The 22700-nt window shown below is 41.0% G+C and overlaps 1 protein-coding gene across 1 annotated transcript; it reads right to left on the reverse strand.

The window, feature by feature from the left end:
• Positions 1 to 1158: 1158 nt before the first annotated feature.
• pou2f2a (POU class 2 homeobox 2a) lies at positions 1159 to 14629 on the reverse strand. The gene is made up of 15 exons (XM_063899719.1): positions 14572 to 14629; positions 14323 to 14351; positions 13787 to 13843; positions 12178 to 12381; positions 10386 to 10649; positions 10126 to 10243; positions 9852 to 9943; positions 8456 to 8734; positions 8232 to 8373; positions 7641 to 7789; positions 6601 to 6798; positions 6423 to 6471; positions 5727 to 5871; positions 4307 to 4380; positions 1159 to 2608 (listed from the first exon to the last, which is right to left on the reverse strand). The coding sequence occupies exons 1-15, from the start codon at positions 14627 to 14629 to the stop codon at positions 2226 to 2228; spliced, it is 2241 nt and encodes a 746-aa protein (XP_063755789.1). The 3' UTR covers positions 1159 to 2225.
• Positions 14630 to 22700: the final 8071 nt, after the last annotated feature.

A 22700-nucleotide genomic window follows, 5' to 3' on the forward strand; every position in this document is an offset into this window, starting at 1 on the left:
ATTCTGGATCAACTTAAAAAAAAACAACAACAACTTGGAAGCTGCATGTTCACAGTTCTTTCCAACAAAAAAACAAAAAAAAATCCAGAGCACATCCGAAGAGACAAGAAGATATGAAAGTAGGCAACATGTCGCCAAAACCCGCCCCTCCCCCCCTTCCCTCCCGCCGCATAATAAGTAGAAAGCAATGAGACAAATTCATACATCAGTAACAGACACACTATGGTAAGCAAAAACAAAAATATATATATTCTCAAAGTCAGTTTGTTGAGGTTATTCCATATTTTTATCCATCCAGGAAAAAAACGAAAGTGAGAACAAAGCCGAGGTCGCTGGCAGAGGGAGGGAGGGAACGATTTCTGTCTGCCAAGACAAGAACAGCAATCACAGCGAAAGACAAACAGACAGACAGGGCCTTACTCCCCCCTTTTTCTCCCCTTGTCCTCCCCCTCTTTGTTTGTATTTGGTTTAGTTACGGTTCAGTCACTCATACATCATAAGTAGCAGTAGTAGTAGCTTTTGGTTTTGGGTTACTTTTTGGTTTTTTGGTCCGCCGCTTCGAGCGCACCTCCTCCTGCTCCTGTTCCTTCTTCTTCTTTCCCCCTGCAGCTTTTTTACCTTTGGCTCCTCTGCTCCTGACCGCTTCTCCTTCTCTTCTTTTTCTCCTCTCTTCTTTTGGCCTTCTGATCTGATCTTTGGAGACAAAGGAGAGGGGCAGATGGGAGGGAGGGATGGAGGACAGGGGTTTGGGGGCAGTTAGGGGAACGCCGGTGCCTCACCTCTTCCTTTTGTTCTTTTTTTTTTTGGTTTGGACTCCTTCTTATGCTTGTAGTGTATGTGTGTGTGTTTTCCCTTTGACACGGCTGAGGTTTTGTCTGGACACTCGTCTCCCGGGCGAATCAAGAGACTACGCTGCCAGAGGCGATGCTTTGGTATCCAAGAGTGACTGTCTGGTGGTAGATGAGCAGTCTGGAAGATGACATGGCGATGGTATGGGGTGATAATAAATAAAAGACGACAAATAATGCTGAATAAAATCCCAAGACTGTCTACATCTGCCGGTGGTATCATCTTTGAAGGCAGTATGAGCACTATGCAGTGTGTATACCTCGGTTTCAACAAGAAAAATATCAATGAGAGCATTGGTGATGATAATAATGATGATTAAAAAGAACAAAAAAGTTGTAAATCATCCCTCTAAAATAATTTGAATCTTTTAAAACTGCTAAACAAGCAAAAAAAAGTCATTTTAAACTCAGTCAAATGGGATTTTTAAACTTAAACGCATGTCTGTTTTATCCTATTCACGTACCAGAAGGGTGGGTTTTGCTACATAGTAAACCCCACCCGTCACGACAGGCTGGTTAAAACAAACACTCTGCTCTGTGTTCATCACTGTAAAGCTGTAAAGAGAGAGGTAGTCAGACATCCTGCATCTGGGATCAGCTGGAAAACATTTAACACACATATTTGGCAAGAAATAGCATTAAAAAAGTGATAAATAAAAAATAAATGCTTTTTAAAACTAAGAATGGGGACAAAGGAAATCCTGAGTGAAATGGGAAATGTTTGTATGGAGTATGAACTGAACCTGGACAGATCAGAAAGTCTTTCTGAACTAAAGCTTTTCTCTCCGTTTGTTGTTTTTTGTCATTTTTGGTTTACAGTTTTTGGTATTTGGAGATTTTGGTTTTTCATCTTTGTAAGTAAGTGTGTTTCTCTTCGAGCATCTTTTTCTTTTTAAATTTGGTTGCAACCACATGACCTTTCCGAGCTTGTTAAACAAGTCTTTTCTCTTGCCTCCCGTTTCTCAAACACAGTTTCGCTTCTCATCCCTGCCCTCATCGAGTTTATTTTTTTCTCCAGCCGATAAAAAGCATGCTGTTCCGTTTCCCCCGATGCAGAGCAAAACACTCCTCAGAGCCACCTCTCCAGCTGTAGATCATTATTTGGTTTCAAATTTCCCCCCTCTGTTCTGCAGTTCTCTCTAACCTCTCCATCATCCCTCTCTCTTTGCTTCCTCCCGTCATCCGTCCGTGTATATTTTTGGCTTCAGAAGACTTCAGCGGGGAGACATAAAGAGAGAGATGAAAGCGGCGATGGATCAGACAGAGAGATGGCTTTGGTTGAAAGGCGAGGTTGTAAAATTTAGATTTTCAAAGCTCCTTAAACTCTTCCTCCTCCTCGTCCTCCTCTGAAAGGATACTTTGGCTGTCAGTCAGAGATCACTCGGCCATGGCCCCTCCCAGGGGCGGAGGCGAGGCTTCGCTGAAGGAACAGAAAGAGGCGGGACTTGAACATGGAGAAGCGGACTCCTCGTGGCACGTGGTGGGGCTCATGAGGTTGCTGGTGCCAGGGGGGGGGGACTGGGGGAAGGGGAGTCTCGGGCCACACACACCACCGCTGCTGCTGCTGGCCAGGGACATGGCAGGCGTGGAGGCTGTCGCCATGGAGCCGGTCACCATGGGGAGGAGGGCTGGATGATTGAGGAAGAGGGAGGAGCGAAGGGATGGATGTAAGGCGGTACCCCCAGGGCCACCCAGGAGCATGTGGGTTGCTCCCCCATCCAGACTGGAGATGGACAGCTGACCACTGCTCGATGCCAGGGCTGTGAGGAAGAAGAGTGTGGACAGGGATGGAGGAAGAGTACGAATAGAGAAACAACAGAGGAGGGAGAAAAATGACAGACAAAAAGAGAGAAAGCAGAGCGATAGAAATACACAAAGGAAACGACAAACAAGGCAACAAATCATAAAGAGAAGTCAAAAAGATGGACATAAAAAAAAGGAGAGGATTTGAAGAAAGAAGGTCGAGGGGATGATGGAAAATGACAGGAAGTAAAGAGAAGTCAGTGAACACATCAGAAACAGGGCAGAACTCAACACAACACAAGAACACAATGACTACAAACACAGGAACTAGGAAAGAGTTTGAATACATCGTCTCCTTGATAGAACATTATTAGTCGTCCTGTCGGTTCATCCAATTCACAATGAAACTATTTTCAAACCAATAGTAGAATCATTTCCTTTCACAACAGCTATGTATTCTGTGAAATAACAGGGACATTAATCCTGTTACAGAAAAAAAAAGAGTGCTACAGACACATTTACAAGTTAGTATCAATGTATTGGTAAGTCTGAGAAACAGTTCTCACCAGCAGATAAAACCACAACTATCCGCATGCATAGAAACCACTAGTAATATAAAGACTTTTTTTTTTATTCTAACATATTTCTACTGACATTTGCAGGGGATGAATACCATATAATGCAAGGAGTGTTAGCGACAGACAGGATGAAGATAGAGATAGCTATTCACTACACATGATGAGAGGAACGATGAGTTGAATGCTTATTAAAGAGTCAAAACGAACTTTTGACTCTATGCATACACCAGGTTTCGCCGCATAAAAAAGTAAATCAACTGTAGGAGAGGATTTTCCAGGCATCATCATATTATATTTCAATGAGACCCCATACCTGAAAATAATCTTGTATCTCTAACCTGTATATCAGTGAGAGTGCTAACTTTTGAATTCCAGTGTAAACGTCAATGCTTTAATCCATCGCTGCACCATGAGTGTAAACATTCATAGCGTGTGTGGCCCCTGAGGGATTCAAACCACAAATCCTTTTCACGTCAACACTACATTTCAACCCCGTCTTTTCATCAAGGCTCCCCCCCCCCCCTCTCCCTCAGCCTGGAGCTGTGTGAGAGTCAGAGCTGCAGTTTCCATAACAGACTGTATCCTTCTCATCAACACATGGCCTGGAGGGGGCCGGCTCTGAATGACGGCGAACACAGAGAGAAGGTCTGAAACGGCACTATAGGCCGATGGATCACAGGAAGGATTCAAAGCAGAGCTCAACAAACCTTATTTGTGATGCTTAATTGATTTCAAAAAGGATATTTTTGAGTGTAAACTGCCTATTTAGCCATCAGGCCTGGATATGGAGAGGGAGGGGATTGTGCCTGTTCAACTGTTTACTGTAAGCTGACTCGGCCTCCTAAGCTTTGCCATAAGGGGCTCTTGTCACTCTGTGAGAATAGCAGGCTATTGTATGAGAATCAAATTGAATCTTTCACCATACTGAGCGATTCAGAAAGTTTGTGCTGAGGAGGAGGAGGAGTGAGTCTGGTTAGCTGTCGGCTACTGTCCTGTGAGGCTGCAAGGAAATTCATTTTGGACAGAATGGATGAAGGGTGAAATGGGAAGTGGTCTTTAGAAAATGGAGACTCATGAAGACTCGCTAGGCTGGAGGGGACCGGCTGCATGCACCGACACACTTACATGCACACACACCTTGCATGGTAGCCAGGGGATTGCTGCCAATGAGGGCCTGGTTCATCCCTGTGCTTACTCCCATCATTGTGTTCCTGAAAAGTGGATCGACCGCAAATTCACATAGGGAAATTCACACTCAGAAAAAGCATTTGACAGGTTATAGGGGCCCTATTCCGCTCATTTTCAGGTTCATATTTGTGTTTTGTGCCTCTTCTTTGACATGTCTCCATGCTTTAATGTTCAAAAAGCTCTTTATTCTTCTCATACTGCCTGTGCTGCAGCACCTCTTTTCACCCTCCGTCTGAAACCAGAGCCCAGTCTGCTCTGATTGTTTAGCTGGCCGGCTCTGTTGTGATTGGTCAACTGCTTTTATCCGACCCCTTAGCCTATCAAGTACAATGTGTTGGAGCACTTGCCAATAGAAGCATGATACGTAGTGATGTCACTATGTTACAGAAGTAAACAAAGGGGTCCAATGGAGGCGTTTCAGTCGGGGGGGGGGATTTTAGCCTCTGCAGACCATTTACATGCACAAAATCCTATATAACACACGACAGGAAAGGGAAACAGGGCCTATATACAACAAAAAAAGGAGTTTTCTGATTTTATGAGATACACCTGAATGCACCATGAACTCCCTGTCCCCCTTGGCTATCAGAAGTGTAGATGGCATGTGACCAAAGTAACAAGATGCCTCCAGATCCTGTTTAAATTGTGACACAGCCATTTTTAAGGAGTAATAGAGGCACGTGCAGCTCCTCACATAGTTCTGCATGCCTTACCTGGTACATATATCACTTTGTGTGTGATCATGCAGATTTGCAGTCAAACCGGTGCTGCAGCAGTCTGACCTTTAACAACTGAATACCTCAGATTTCTCTGCGACATGCAGCTTAGCACGCCTCAGGTTCAACATGCTTTTCACTGCCGGTGGTGGAGTGAAGACATTTTCACTCATTCAGCAACTGTTCAAACACTCCATAATGTGTAGAAAAACGTCTAAAACATCACATTTGTTGATCAAATTAAACAACAAATATAAAAAAGGAATTAAGCGTTTTATTTTTAAAGGAAACAAGTTTCTCTCTTTTATCTAGGGCTATAATTTAAAATTATATTTGAATATACAATTGATTTGACAAAATATGTGTTTATAAAGTGTCAAATTTGGGGCAGCAACACCAAATATAATAGTTTTAGAATAATACTAATTAAAAAACCCATATAATTTATTAAACTGATACGTGTTTGATAATTTCGCTTTTGCTTTAAGGACCTAAAAGGTTAACCTATAATGAAATTAGCTGGAGACAAATGTTATGTTTCTGCCGTACATTTTGTCATTATTCATAATGAAATGCATGTTGCACAGGATTTTGGATAAAGCATTCTCAAAGCATGTTAAATATTAAAGGATAACCACAAGATCAACACTCACCCGGTGTTGAGCCCAAGGGCCCCGGCAAGGCTGGGAGGGGCGGGGCTAGCTGTGCTATGAGGTGGGGAGGTCACTGAGGAAGAGGTGGTGCCTGCTGCGGCCGAGCTGACGGGAGTCATGGGGCAGGAGGCCGAAGGGCTGGAGGCTGAGGGGAAGAGAAGAGGGATGTTAGTGCCATGCAGTGCGAATGAGTTACAGCGCTATTACTAAACAAACATTTGTGCGACACAGATCTTCATCAACTGCTTTTGAGCGTCTTCTTTAATTTGTTCGACTGCAGACTGGAGAGAGAAGTTTGGATGGTATTATCCACGGCTCAACGGGCCAATACATCTCCAGCTGTGTTTGTTACCTGCCAGGCCATCTGTCATATCAGTGAAGCCTGGGATCATTCACACTGAGAGCCCAGCTCTATAAATCATGACTCAGGGAGGAAAGCAACTCAAGATGTGACCAGTACGTCCATGTTGTTGTCAACAAAAACACCATTGTTTTCCATTTCCTCTCGCTGAAATGATTTTTTAAAGTGATGATTCTTCGGTGTTTCATCAACTCCTTCCAAATAACGCCAGGAACACTTTAATCTTCCCCTGGCCGACCTCAGGGTTCCAAAAACACAATTGGGAAGCGCCGCTCAGACCTCTAATATGTAATTGACGAGACTCTACACGGGCACAAACAGTAATTACTGCTCACCTGTTGTGCTGAGACAGGTGGTGACCTGGGACAGACCATGACTCGAGATCTGGAGGAGAGGAGGAGAGGAGGAGAGGAGGAGAGGGAGAGAGAAGTCAGGAGAAAATACCATGTGTGAAGCAATTACAAGGATCGGTCAAATTAAAGAAAGAGTGAGCGGATGTATGGTGGACTGTACCATGTGCGGGCTGTAGCAGGCGGCTTTGTGGGTCACAACAGGCGAGGTCTGGCTGGGCAGGGGAGGGGTGGTGCTGCTGGAGGGGTTGATGCGCTTCTCTTTCTGCCTGCGGTTGCAGAACCAAACACGAATCACCTCCTTCTCCATGTTGAGCTGATCCGCCATGAGCAAGATCTCCTCCGAGGTAGGCTTCTGGTTCTGGGGAGGAAAACATGCATAAAATTGACAGAATAGTAGATAATGAAACCAAACCTACCTAACCCTCAGATGACATCCTGGCTAATCTTATCTTTGATTTAATGGCCTTCATTAGTTGTCACAGGTAGCTTGGATTTAAAGTCGTATGGCCCCACTTTATCTCCTAGTTGGCTTAGTGGGGCGTAATAGTTTATTGGTAGGCTGGATCGGTATAGGGGTTTAGTAATTATGAGAGGAGGTGGCGTACAATAAAGAGCTAAAAGGTCCCCATAGGGAAGAGGTGGGGGTGGATAGAAAGGTCAATAAACACATGGCTTTCTCCCAGGAGACTGGTTCATGTCCCGAGTGAAACCCAAGCGATTCTTTTTCACGGAAGTACACCAGTTATTTTCTTACTTATGTATGTAACAAACTTGAAAAGCCAAACCATGTTCTTATCTTAAGGCTAACCGAGTTAAATTCACAACGCTAAATATGTGTTTAAAACTCGGACAGTTTCACAACGTGCGGCAAAGAGCAGTTTGCCCTGTCTGAATTATACAGTGGTACTGATAACAGTCATTTAAATGTTATCTTTATTTCTAGTATGAATCTTTATGATGTTCTTATGTCAAAATGACAAAAACAACAAACGTCTGAATGCACTTTAACTTAGAACTTTGCTACATACAATGAGACTCCGTCCTTAAATCTACTGGTTGCATAAATGTGTACAGGTGATAACTCCTTTTAGAAATTCAAAATGTATTGAGATAGGATTTCTGTACAGATGCCAGGGTTTGCCTCCCTGTGAAGACTTAGAGATAAGAGTTTTCTTTAAACGTAATCAGTCAGTCTCCTACCATGCAGAAGTTGCGCTCTAAGGCCACTCGCACGTTGGTCTCGATGCTCGTGCGTTTCTTCCTGCGACGGCCCGACAGACCCTCGATGCCCAGCATGGGGGAGGAGAGAGAGGAAGGGCTGGGCAGCATGCTGTCTACTGCCATGGTTTCTGTTGGAGAGGGAAACACATAGGGATACAAGGAGGAGAGAAATAATGAAGACAAGCACGTAAATGAAAGAATGGAAGCAAAAAGAGCAAAGGGAGGACAAGAATGGATGTTTTAAAGTGCCCTATTACGCAGTTATTCAGTTTCATATTTGTATGTTGTGCGTCTACTGTGATATGTTTACATGCTTTAATGTTCAAAAAGCTTTAATATTCCCCACTCTGAAACCAGAGCCCAGTCTGCTCTGATGGCTTAGCTCTGTTGTAATAGGTCAACTGCTTAGAGATATCCCGACCCTTAGCCACTAATCACGTAAAAAGTATTGGAGCGCTAGCCAATAGAAGCATGAGTGTGAAATAATGATGTCATTATGTTACGGAAGTGAACAAAGGATTCCAATGAGTGCTTTTCTTCATGTTGGTGATGACAGACCTGGATTTTTACCTGCATCATTCAGCCACTTCTCGAGCAGTGGTTTCAGTTTGCACATGTTCTTAAAGCTCAGGTTGAGTGCTTCGAATCGGGAGATGGTGGTCTGGCTGAAGTCGTTGCCGTACAGTTTGCCCATAGCAACCCCGACGTCTCCCTGGTTGAAACAGACAAACAATGTCAGCTGAAACTCACGCACACACACTTTGCCCACCATCCTCTTCTCCCTGGTTCTTTACCTGGGTGAATCCCAGCTTGATGCGTCGTTGTTTGAAGGTGCGGGCAAACTGCTCCAGCTCCTCTAGATCGCTAGGCTCTTCGCCCAAGTGACCCCCATGACCCCCATGACCTCCGTGACCCACGTGACCTCCAGAAGTTAAGCCAGGTGTCAATGAGGAGGCCATGGAGCTGCTGGAGGCTGAAGGAGATCCAACAGATGTCACAACTCCGCCGCTGCTGGTGGCAACGATAGAGCCACCGCCGCTTCCACTGAGCACAACATCGCTACTCTTCTCCCTCTGTGATGTCAGGGAGGGGGAGATGTAAACAAACACTCATAATCATAAACCCTGCAACTGATAGTTCTATGGTCAACTTGCCTTTATTTTATTTTATATTTTTATGTGAAAGAACTTTGTTATTGTGTTTTTTAATTATGTTTTTATTATATTAATTAATGGATTATTTATTTAATTTTTTATTTCTGTAATTTTCCTTCTTCTTTTTCATCTTCCTCTCTTTTTATTTTATTATTATTATTATTATTATTATTATTATTATTAATAATAATAATAATAATAATAATAATAATAATAATAATAATAATAATAATAATAATACTGTTATTACACATTTTTTCTTCTTCTATTTTTTGTCAAAAATGTGTTTACTCCTTCCAGGAACCTGAATAAACTGCCCATTGAATACATGAGGTAATTGTTAACTGGATGCATTGGTATACTTAACAGATTTGTCAGGAATCATGCACAGAAAAACCTGCCTACATGTTTTCTTAATATGATAAAAATGCCATGAATCTATGTATCTGGAGATGGAGTTTAACCTCGGCCTGCCACAGGGTGAGCTGAGAGGAAGAAGAGTGGCACATGGAAGCAGGAATGTGACCCTGCGATCTTTGGCAGCGACAACTAATAGAGCAGACATCATGCATGGAACCTGCTGCAGCACGTCTCATTTACATTCATCGTCTCTGTGCATAACATACATGAACAAGCAGGGAATGTATGCCGTTCTGTTTGACATGACTTCATCAGAGCTTAATGAAAAAATCTATAACAGCCATTCGGAAGTGTGAGGATGCATTCAGGCATTCTGTTAAAGAAGATAAAGGCTGTGGACACGAGGTGAGCCGTGTGAATAGAATAAAGATTCTGCGTCTATTATGAAAATAAGCTACCATAGAATAAAGTCTGAATGAAGCAGCCACGTTTGTTTGGCAGTAGCAAAAAGATTGTTGCAGCAGGTTTCACCTTTTTATTTGAATTATAAAATGACTGAAGGACCACCTGACCTTCTTTTGATTTGCATTAAAATAACTGACGGTAGTCGGATAGTTGGTTTTTCTACTCTTTCTATCACTCCCCTCCCACTTTCACACAAGGAGGTTTTTCCTACCTGTGCTTGGAGTCCCAGGCGAGGTGGACTTGTCAGTAGTCCTCCTGGGCTTTGCTGAGGTAGCTGGATCAGATTTGGTGTCGAGAGCAAACCTGTGAAAGTAAGCACAACCAATTCACACACCAGATCAACCATTGAATCAAATTATTAAACACAGCACAGTTAAGGCAATCAGGTAGGAATTAATGGTTCTATAATGGTACTGTATACGCTCAACTTTACATGAAAGACAAACATCTTAGTGATGGTTTGGAGTTCCTTAAGATGACCTCACCATGCTGCTGCTGCTGCTGTGCCTGCCCGGGCTGAGACAGGAGGAACTGGGCAGGGGTCTGGAGATGATGACCGGGCATCAGAACCAGCTGCTGGAGCTGCAACAGCTGCTGGATGTCCTGCAACAACACACAGAGTTGCTTGAATAAAAAGCAGAAAGGTTTAAAGAACAAAGAAAAGTATTTTGATGGCAACAAATCTGAAGCTACACGTGTTCCTATAAGGGAAAATACTGTTCATTAAAGCGCTGGCGGTTCGTACCTGGGCTGTGAGTTGGATTGGCTGCGACAGAGCCATCTGCTGTGGAGGCGGGACTTGGATGGTTTGTTCCTGCTTGATTTGCTGCTGCTGCTGCTGCTGGGATTGGGATAAGCTCTGCTGCTGCTGGTTGGCTTGTTGCTGCGCGGCGGCGTGGGCAGCGTGAGCGGCGTGGGCGGCGTTGGACTGCTGAACGGCGGCCGCCAGGAGCTGAGCCTGAGCCTGCTGGAGGAGAAGCTGCTGCTGGGCCGGGAGGAGAGCGGCAAGCTGCAGGAGAGCAGCAGCAGGAGGAGGAGGAAGGGAGGAGGAGGAAGAACGTGGCAATGGCAATGAGGCGAGAGACATACAGATGGTTGAAAGAATAGGTGAAGGACAGAGTAGAACAATGACAGCAAAAGAACAAGAGAATGTATAGGAAAGAGAAAAAAAGTGGAGACATAAAGAGAAAGTCAGGAGAGAGAACAAAGAGCGGTGTCAGCCCAAGCATTCCAGGAGTAAAGGTGTAGGCGAATCTGTTTTAAAACGGTACAGCATGCCAGAGCAAGACAAGCAAGAAAAGCCGAACCACTTAACTGAAGGTATTTCACCCTAAAGAAATATATATGTTGTGCAACCGTATTCTTCTGCTTCAGGCAATTATGTACCTACACTGTATATACGACATGACAATTGTCACATTCATTATTCTGAACCTAACCGTGAGAATTGTTAAGGGTCATTCACACAGGAGCATGTTTGCAGCTGTTAACCCTTATGTGTGCTTTATTTACCAGGTGGTTGCAATGGTAAGCTGCTAAGATACAAACTCACTAAAATTACCACAAATGTAAGATTTGTGGTAATTTTGGAAAGTACTTCTATCTATCTCTCTTTCTCCCTCTCTCTCTCTCTCTCTCTCTCTCTCTCTCTCTTTCTCTCTCTATCACTCTGTTCTTCTTCTTCTGTCAAAAAACTTGGCAACTTTTGTTTAAAGACCAAATGTTTATATAAAAAAGTGAATAAAATGTGTTGTTTGATTATATATTTGATTATTTTTCATATAAAGTTTAGAAAATCTAAATTGATACACACAGACACTAAGGTGAAATATCCTGCTTTCAAAACTATTATTTGATCAAGATCAAATCTATTCTAAACCCAAAATATGGCGGGCATTTGTATGTGTGTGTGTGTGTGTGTGTGTATCTTTGTCAGAGGTAGAAGTACTTAGATCTTTTGCTATATAAATGTAGAAATAGTCAATTGTAAAAATGAAGTAAAAAGTCCTGCATTTAAAGCTTACTCAAGTAAACATTCTAAAGTATAGACACCAAAATATACTTAAAAGTATCACAGGGAAATGTACTTTGGCCCATTTCAGAATTCTGAATATTCAGCTCCAGAAAAAATTAAGAGACCACTCCAAATGTTTCTTCAACCTCCATCTCTACATGTATGGCAGCCATTCCAGTGTCTGTTGAATTTCAACACAGAGAGATTTTGGCAGTGGTTTATAGAATACAATTTAAAAAGAAGAGACAATTATTTAACTCAAAGACATACCTATAAATAGTAAAGCCAGAGAAACTGATAATGCTGCAGTGCTCTCTTAATTTTTTCAGGAGCTGTATTAAATGACTGGATTATGATTAATGGGGCTTTACAGCAATAATACAAATTGTAGTACAAGTACAATATTGGCTTCCAATATATTATTGAGTAAAAGAATACTATGGCATCAATTAAAAAAGTGTTTAACATGTTGCTTAGGTAAATGTACTTTATTACATTACACCACTGGCCTTTGTTGACTTACCCCAGCTAGCTGACTGCCAGCCAGCATCAGCTGTGTGTGGTGGTGCTGTTGCTGCTGTTGTTGTTGTTGTTGCTGCTGTTGTTGTTGTTGCTGCTGCTGTTGTAGTTGTAGTTGCTGCTGCTGCTGCTGTTGCTGCTGCTGTTGGGAGGGAGTTAAAGCAGGAATGGTGCTACGGACGATCTCAGAGCTCTCCTCGCTCTTTCCCTAAAGTCAATCATGAAGGCAAAATTCTGTTAGTATCCTTCCTGTTTAACAGCATTTATCCACAGATTGTTACCAAAGCAACATACGGCATACCATCCAAACTGTAATAATACTGAATCTGCACACAATCCACCTGGGGTTAGATGTGCAGGAACATGTCTAACATTCAAATTGATATGCCCAAGTTTTGCCAGTGGAAATGTGTTTACAGTCCATATAAGATACACAAATCCTCTTGAAACTCCTGTGCGTCTGTCACTATAGGGATTGATCTTATATATAAGAGAAGGATGTAGACAAGAAGCACAACTTCTTAAAGATTTTGCCGCTAGGTGCACTAATCTAGCCCCAGAGTGCACACACTTAAGGACATTTGTAAATATGCAAACACACCACTTAATTTCTATTTTTGTATGCATGCATTTGAAGTCCGAAACCCAGAGAGAGAGATTGATGCGACATCAACGAGCATTCAACAGAATCTAGGTTTTCAGCATTTGCATAATAAAGTCTTGTAAAGCTTAAGGAACAACCAGTGTGGGACCTGCTCTCACAAACGTCTCTGTAACCAGGAGAACAGGTTTCTCAGAATGTAGAAGCATTAAAAGGCAAACCCGGCTGTGCAGGTGCAAACAAAAACACGCCTCATAATTGTCCTGAGTTTGAATACTAATCTTGAGCGTCCTCTTTATTCTATGACTGAAGTGTGTGCCGGTCGGCTGTACAAAAACTTGAGTCAATCCTCCTCGTTTACACGATGTAAGAAACATTTTCAAAAGCTGCTGACCTCTGAACTCAATCTGTCATTACCCATCCATCACTGCGCTGCATCTCTACGTCTATCACTCACATCCTTTCTTCTTTCTGCCTTTTCTCTCAGGGCTCTCTGAATATCAGTGGAGGTGGGCGGGGACAGAGTCGAATGATTCTGCATATTCAGTGCCGGCTACAAGAGTCTCTCTATAGGCTAAAAAGTGTTTAAACACACCCCCCTCCCACAAGCCCTTATGAACCAATATAGGAACGGTTCTTTTTAATGCATACAAAAAAAGTACCTAAGTTTATTACAAATGTCAATGTCCCCGCTGTGGGATACAAAATTAAGGATTTCTGATTCTGATTTATACTGAAATCTCAATACAATTTAAATATAATAGCCAGAATATATCAAATTAAAATCAGAAGAACTATAAGCTTATATCTTGTTGTCTTCCATCAGAGGACAGTTCAGGTTTTGTAAATGGTAAAAGGATGTTGACTCAGCATTTTATAGTTTCTATATGAAAAGCATAAAGGATTGACTAATAAAGATTGTGTTTATGAAGCTGCAGATAGCTAATATTTGTGTTAGATTATGAGCTAGGATTGACCAAAACAACACACACAATTGCACACACACACTCACCTTGCTGCCAGCCGGTGTGGGAGAGATGCTGAAGGGGCTTGTTTTCATCGGCTGGACCTGCAGCAGCACATCATACAAATTAAACCATGCACATTTAAAAGTGGGTCTTCACATGAAACAAAACCAAAAAAAAAGACTTGAGAGGTAAGCTCAGTGTATTTATAATGAACAGATAAGAAAATATAAAGGGATTGTGATGATTTGATACATATATATTGGTTGCTGAGATAAATTAATGTATCCGTATATTCACTTCATTGTGATACTTTACAGTCAAAACAATCGATAATTGTCACAATTTAGTGTTTTTAATTTAATTCATCCTGAAATTAAGCAGCTTATACTTTCAATTTAATGTGTTATTTAGTTAATGTGATAAAGTTGTTCAGATTTAGAGACAAAAAGCACATATTTATTACAAAATAAAGTGCCAGCGTTTTTTCTCATAATGACTCTTTTAATGCCTATACATCATTTTTTATTAGAATTAATATTTCCTGTGATGATTAGAGTTAAGAAAATAAGTAAAAACCAACCTGGTCATCAGGGCTGTTCCTGTCAGAGTCTGAAACACAGAGGACGTGCTTATTAGTCTGTGTGTGTGTGTGTGTGTTTGTGTGTGTGTGTGTGTGTGTGTGTTTGTTCAGTATGTTGTCTAAAACATCAAAGGAAACTGCTTTTAGACACAAATTACTTCACATTTGTCTCAGGATTTAAATAAGATGTGTTAGTAAAATGTCCTGCTACTCGTATCATGGAACATAAATATGGTTTGGTGTGTGTACCTGAACTGTCCCCTGGATACTCAGCCCCAGGCTTCTCCTCCTCTGCTGCTTTAGACATCCTGATATCTGTAAGAAACACACACACACACACATCAGTTAGGGTCACCGAGAATACATAGAGGTACATAAGGCAAAGCTACGTGGTTTGAAAAGCGATTGTTGTTGCCTCAAATTCTCGGCCGATGGGGGAGAAAAAAATATTATCTGCGACATGTCTGCAACATTCGATCACCATACTGTATGTCACAAACTGCGAGCGAGAGGCTTTGGACAAGCTGGACACACACACACACACACACACACAAACACACACACACACACACACACACACACACACACACACACACACACACACACACACACACACGCTCATGGTGACAAACCAGACAACAAGGCAGAAAGACACATACATTTTTCTGAAGCAAAAGCAGCAAAAACACTACTGACTGAAAAAGAACTACAAAATAAGGCTGTTTTTAACTTCCATATTTGCAATAATTCAAGCATTTAGGTAATCATAATGTGCATATGAATATTCCAAGGCTTTGTGGACAAGCTTTGTAGTTATTTTTACACATTTGAATGATGAGGGTTCAGCCTAAAAAGGATGCGGTTCAGAGTCAAATCTACTGATATTTGAGTTTAACATTTTGGCCAAATGTATTAATAAATGTAACAAAAAAAAACAATACACATCCAGTATAGGAAATGCTTGAAACACACACTTTACAAATCTTCTCTGCAGAATAAGAAATCCCTGATCACTTTTTTCTGAGTCTGTTAACCCTGTCCTTGCACTCATCTGCTGCTTCTTCCGCCATTCAGATCGACAAACAAAGGAATAAAACAGCCCCTGCTCTCTGAGTGAGAGGTCAGCCCCACAGTATGCCTCGTTTACTGGATGATGGTGATTATTGCTAAACTGAGATAAACTCTGTTAGGAATTCAAAGGAACAGGGAGCAAATTCTGGTCTAAATGCAACAAATAATTCCAAGAACTAATATATTTTTTAGAGTTGATTTTAACTCACTGTGTTACTCACAAAAAGAAGTGGAAATGATTTTACTTTTGTCCTGTGATAGATTTTACTCCACAACTGCCGATGAAACCCTTTGAGATTGGCTAAATCAAATCTGAAATGCATCACTTTTAAGATAAATGTAGTATTTTTCTTCACAATTTTTAAAAATACAAGCTTGGAAGATGCAGAATATTTATTTTAATCTCTTTTTCACTTATTAAATGCGACTTGGAAGCAGCTAAGAGAAACGTGACGGTACCTTCCCATAATGTAGCTATTTAAATGTAAACCTTATTGACCCGGGATGTGGGCATGGGATTAAGAATCAGCTTTTCTTGGGCAGACATCATGCTAACAACCCCCGTTGTTCCTTGTGTTAGTGGAAACTTCTAAGATGCAGCAGTAATTGGTGGAGGGAGCCAGAGGAACTGCTTACCTGAGCACCAGACATTACTCAGCACTACGGCTGCCGCCATCTTGGAATAAAACTCTCCTTTAGGACTAGTTTGCTCTTAATTTCTGTCTTTGCTCTTGTAAATCATTTTACGGCTTCAGCCTTACACTTTTGGGAGGAACAGCTCATCTAAGGAGCCAGATCAACCAAAAACAAGAGACATCTTGATAAAAACATGGCAGGAAAGATTGTGATTCAGTGTATGTGTGCTGTTGGCAGATTCTTGTTTTTGTGTGAAAATATATCAAAGTACACACGGCTAACACCATCCATCCTTTCTCTGTTTTCCCTCATTATGATTACAGACATATATTGGACACACACACCCACAAACACACACACACACACACACACACACACACACACACACACACACACACACACACACACACACACACACACACACACACACACACACACACACACACACACACACACACACTCACACAAACACTCACACCAGGCTTAAATATCATTTGCAATAAGCCCTTTTAGTTTTGTTTCCATGTATTCCTTCTTTCTTGTGTGTTTGTGTGTGTGTGTGTGTTTGTGGTAATCTTATCATCAGGTTCACAGGCAAGTTCAAAGTGTGATGCGAGGAAATGGAAGGAGGGATGGAGGGGGATAAAGGTGTAGGAGAAAGACAGACAGACAAAGAGATCGAGCCATGTAAGGATGCATTATAAATCAAAAGACAACAAGGGTAAAATTAAATATAAAAAAGGTAAAAAACACAAAAGGACAAAATATAAATATATCCTTAAAATATTCGTGCATTAAATAGAGATGCAAACTTCATATTTTCGTTAGATTTATGTGCAAAAATGTCAGCATAGGTGGTCATTTCGCAAAATTTAAAGTATCAAAAGGAGATAAGAATTGTTTGTTGTTGAGTGTTCTGTGTTATTGTCAAAAGCCTCCATCACAGAACATAATGTAAATATTTGTACAACTTTTATATATATGTCAAATGTATATGATTGAAATTGCCCTGCATTATTTTAAAGAAAGGAAAATCCAGCACTGACTGGGAGCGTTGCAGTTACACAAAATCACCAAATGGGGGCAGCACCCTCCTGGAAATGCTGAATGTGTGTGTGCTGTATGGAGCACCTTTGCTCTTTTTGAATACTTTTAAGTAAGTTCATAATAACACACGTTGAGGCTGTAATAGGCTGTAGTCACTGGTACTTTGACAAATAATAGAGACTTTAAGTTTACCTCTACACTAGAATTCTATAAAACACACATTTCTAAAGGCGCAAAAACATTTTAGATACACAATTGAAGTTGTATTATTAGATACTCATTGGTTAAACCCACAATTTACTTCTGATACCTTATCACCACAAAAATACCAGGCAATTTTTAAAAGTATACAACTTTCTTCTATATTGACTATAAGCTTTATTTTACACGGACAGATGGACTGGATTTATAATTCTAACAACCTTATGAACAAGTGTTTGTTGTATTGTTTAGCTAAAATGTTCACACTATTGAGCCAGTGCTTCATAAGATCTATGTATTACTGCTGCTTCTACAGGTACTGATGTACTGCTGATTCATCTACTACTAGTATTACACCCGTTATAATTACTACTATCACCAGTACAACCCCAGCTGTTCAAACAGGGTTTATACAACTTCAGGAAAGCTGGATTTAAGACTTTGAAATACCTTAAATGCAACTCAGAAGGAAATGAAGGTCCACGATTAAATAATTGACATGAAAACATCTATGATTGGTGTTTATGGAAAATGTTGCTTAAATGACTATTGCATCTTAAAACTTCATTAGCTAGCCTCTGAGAAAAAAACCAAGATATTACTTTGGTTATTTCTGCTACTCTGATTCACATTAATTTCAACCAGATTCAGTAAATTATAAATATATATATATTTTAATTATTTAGAGAAATATAATAAGAAACTATAAATAATCCTACCTCCCACGTCTTAACATTTTTAAGACTTTTGAATTATTGATTTAAGATACTTCCAATTCAGGATTTTTTTTATATCAATGAGCCCAATGCCTTTAAGGTGTTTTAAATATCCTGTACAGACCAAGAGTAACGGAAAAAAAATCACACCTGAAAAATACAATTGACTAAAATATGGCATCCATTTCATTTGTACACGGGGTTGGATGTGATACACTCCATTTCAAACACACACACACACACACACACACACACACACACACACACACACACACACACACACACACACACACACACACACACACACACACACACACACACACACACACACACACACATTATTATTCCCTGGTCCTTTATCCTTTCAGCATATGAAGAGAGGGATCCCATACAATTATTTTATCACCCCCCCCCACGTCTCTCCCTGCCCATAACGCCTCAACTGCCCCTAACCCCTCTGGCCATGGGGCCTTTCAACCCCCACCCCCCACCACCTCATATATGCTAACAAATCAAACACACTGAACCCCCAAATGTCCCAGATGTCCAGTATGCATGAAGTAATACTTTATTTCATTGGGACAAAACCCCCCCACCCTACTTTTCTCTACTAAATTCTACAAATATGCATACACACACACGTCTTTTATTTTGAAGCGTTTCTATATTTAGATATTAGTGAAAATTCTCCCTCTGAGTTACAGTGACCACCGTCCTGACACACTTCTCCACCCCGGGGCAGTTTGACAGCAGCCGCTGGGATGCAGCCCCCCCCCCCCCCGTTCATGCTCATCCTATCAGCTCTAATAGCATAGAGAGAGGAAGGGGAGAGGGGGGGAGAGGGCAGATGATGTATTTGTCGTCTGAGGTTGACATGGCCAGCCTGCATGTGTGTTTGGTGTTAGAGGGGGGAAAAAGAGCGGGGTGCAGGGTCCCTGTCAGGGAATTAGAAAATGGGGAATGAGTGGGGGGGGGGTGTAGTATGGCTGGAGGGGTCCTAAACTCACCCCCTTTCTCCCCTCTTTTTTGCCCACCCACCCCGCCTCGGTCACGCCTGTCAGGGACCAGTGACAGACGGCGCGTGGGTTACTCTGTGTGTGTGTGTGTGTGTGTGTATGTTTGAGGGAAAGGGGGGGATGTGCCCCTGTTTGGCGTGTGGATGTCAAAGGTCAGGCACATGGTCTCGTCCAGCTCGCGACTCGCAGGGACACACACACACGCTCTCCCACCTGTCCCCTGTCACATCCACTAAACAAACACACACACACACACACACTCATCGTCGCTGAGCGGAGCTAAGACTGCTGTAATGGGAAGATATTTGAAAACAGCTGGGAAACTGGATAAGGAAACCAAACTGGACTGATGTAAAAGATGCAGTAAAGAAGTATTTATAGTCCCAAAGGAAAGGGAAACTGCTCTTTTTAACTTTTGATCAGTTATCACAACTAAAACATATTTGCTTGTCAAATTTGTTCAGCTTATATAATGTTTATTAAGCTATTTTCAATTTCTCCCAGTGCATGATGATGCCTTTAATTTGCTTGTTTTAACAATACAATGAAAAGAGATTTCAATGATATAACACAAAGAAAAGCATTTGAGAAGCTTAACCTGAAAGTATTTGTCAAATTTGCATCAAAAATTATCATAGAAAGAAAGAAATGTAATAGAAAATATTAAAAGTAGTTGGAACTTTAAGTGTGTTCAATATTTAAGAGTTAAGAGTAAAAGGAAAGAGTAAAGAATTATTTCCAAGTGTGATGTTGAACGTTATAAATCATTAAAAGAAGTTCAACATCCCTGCAGGTTAATGTTTATGATTTAAATAAACTTTTACATCACTGGAGTATCTGCATTATAATAAAGCCAAAGCTGAAATAAAAATACAGATGTGCAAAACAAACCATGCTAACTGTGAACCCGAATGACCCATAACAAGGCAAAAAGAATGAATACAAAGTGTTTTAAAGTTATACATATGCATCATGTATCCGGTTGTTGTTTATAAAAGATGAATGACATGCAGGACTTAAAGGTCAACTTCTGAAACCAAATGCGAGTGATGCACAGCAAGGGTATGCTATTATGCATGACCACATGTGTGAGAAAAAGAACAATGTGTGCTGTGTTCTCGTTTTAATGACCATCACTGCAGCTGGAAAGAAAGCAGAGCTGTGTATCTGAACACATCTAATGAGAATATATTCAATGAGCGGAGAACATGCTGCATGTATATGAAAGAGTGTGTCCGCATTAAGGCAGAGGAATTATACTTCCAAATGATGTGGACCTACTGTGTACATTTTATTTCATATTCTAAATCCTATACTGTGTGTTTACACGGTCATTCAAAGTTCTCACAACTATTTACTGCAGATTCTTCCTTAGAATGTGTACACAAAAGAATAGATCTAAAGTTGACATAAAATGATGCAACCCTTGGATGCCTGTTCATATTGCACAGCATAACTTCTGAAATTGGACCATATAATTAATATTTTGGAAAACAAGTTTAGATTTTGTTTTTTATTCAAGTTTTTTCTCCCTTTATGCACCTGGCTATATTCCGTAAACAAACACTGAAAAAACACTTAATTGTAGAGGATAAGTCAGTTTGTAAACCCACTTTTTAAATATTTTAAATAAGCATATTTGAGCATATTTAGTTCAATTGGTAGAGCTGTTGGCCCATGGTTTTGGGCTTTGTTACCAAGCAGAGGACCCGGAATCCAGCCCAGAACCATTTGCCGCGTGTCCTCCCCTCTGTCTCCCCGTTTCAACTCTGTCTTTACAATCAAGGCACTTTGAGGCCCAAAATAATAGATCAAATTGTAGCCTATTATTCCTAGTTTTGAAAAAGAGGTGAGGATATTCTTTGTCATTCCATTTTATTCTCCTCTGCTCCTGGCTACACAAGCCTTTACCACCATACTGAAAAATAACCTACTCTATGTCCAGCTGAAACAACTGTAGAGAAAATAGTCCCTTTCTAACACAAGCCAAGTGTTTTTGTATTAAAAATAATTATATTTGGATAAATACTCATGTTGCCAGTTGGCTTTAGCGTGCTGGTACGTGACGTTAGGGTCCACCTCCACATTTCCTTTTAGCATCCTTCCTCCTTCACCTTGTCCCTCACCTTCTAGCAATCTCTGTCCTCCACTAGGCCCATTCTTTCTATATTCTGATCTATCTCTCAATTCCTCTTCTTCTCTTCCTCACTTTAACCCATCCCTAACCTCCCCACTTCTTGCTTTATATGTTTTCCATCCCTTAATTCCTCCATTCTCTCTGTCAAATGTAATCTCTAACATCCCATCTCTCTACCAACTTCTGTACTTCCTTTATATATCTCTTTTGTATGGGTTGTGTAAAAATGTTTTTTTCTGCGCTACATGTGAACACATTGGTGCAGATAATTCTAATTATGTGGACCATGTTTCTGTGCGGGAGGCTGAGCTCGCCTCTGGCAAAGCTAATGGTCAGCACACTGGTAACTAGCTCACCTTGACACTTGTTGTGGCTACATACAGCCAGAGCAAAACCTCAGCCTGGTATCCATAAAATAATGAGTCCATACGATGTTCTTCACCCTGCAATAGCTGCTTAAAAATGTTATATGCATTGATGAAACTGTGACTGTCTAATGTGGAAAGATTATTAAGATTATTTGCAATATTTAGAGTGTAAATATGTGTTTCTTTGTTAAAGATAAGGCCTCCATTTAACTTAACATCATGTTACTCACTGCGCTCACTTTCTATTTCACACACTTCTCATTTTAAGTAATTTTGAGGTTTCAAATCAAAATTCTGCTCCCTAATATTAGACTTTTTTCTGCGCTAATTTTGCGGGATTAACTATACATCTGCCCTTTAGCGTCCACCACAAATAGAATACTTCTGTGTCAGTGAAATATTTGTATGACTAAAACTCTCATTTGTCTCCCTCTGTGTCTACATCTCTTCCCTCTCTCTGTCTCCCCTGTCTTCCCCCCCTCTCCTCCCTTCAGTAGTGGTCAGCCGCAGCGGTCATGGCTCCACTGGACAGCGCTCTGCTAGCACAGGACACACAGACTCGTTGCCAGGCAACAGCAATGAAAGATCACTGAGTGTGTGTCTGTGTGTGTGTGTGTGTGTGTGTGTGTCTGTGTGTGTGTGTATGTGTGTGTGTGTGTGTGCTTGTCTGCTACTCACATGTTTGTGTGTACCTGTGAGAGTGTTAATCATTAAGAATAAACATGTTTCCCTGCCTGTAAGCTGGGGCTTCGCTGTGAGGCAAACAGAGCGCTGCATGCTAATGACTACACTATCATTTACACTTTTTAACCAATATTAAAGGATCAACTGCCTTTTTTCCACAAGTAATAATGGCATCATAGTTGTCTGATAAAAAAAGGAGAAAACCCCATTTCAAATAAATTAACCTCACCATATATTTTCCAGGTTTTATCCAGAAATGCTAATCACTTCCTGTTTGAAGGCCTTTAACATGAGGATATTAATGAAAAAGCACAAAGACAAATAATTGTCAGTACGCCCACGCTGATCTGTAAAGTAATCCTCTTTCTAAGCAATCAATTCTTCTCATAAGTGACTTGTTTCATGCATCTGAATACTGAGAAACAGGAACGGCCTCTCCAGAGTGAATGAGGACCGTTTGTATGAGTTTATGCACAACTGTGTTTTGTGCACACACGTATGC

Source organism: Eleginops maclovinus, chromosome 13, assembly GCF_036324505.1.
Source record: "Eleginops maclovinus isolate JMC-PN-2008 ecotype Puerto Natales chromosome 13, JC_Emac_rtc_rv5, whole genome shotgun sequence".
NCBI classification, from domain to species: Eukaryota; Metazoa; Chordata; class Actinopteri; order Perciformes; family Eleginopidae; genus Eleginops; species Eleginops maclovinus.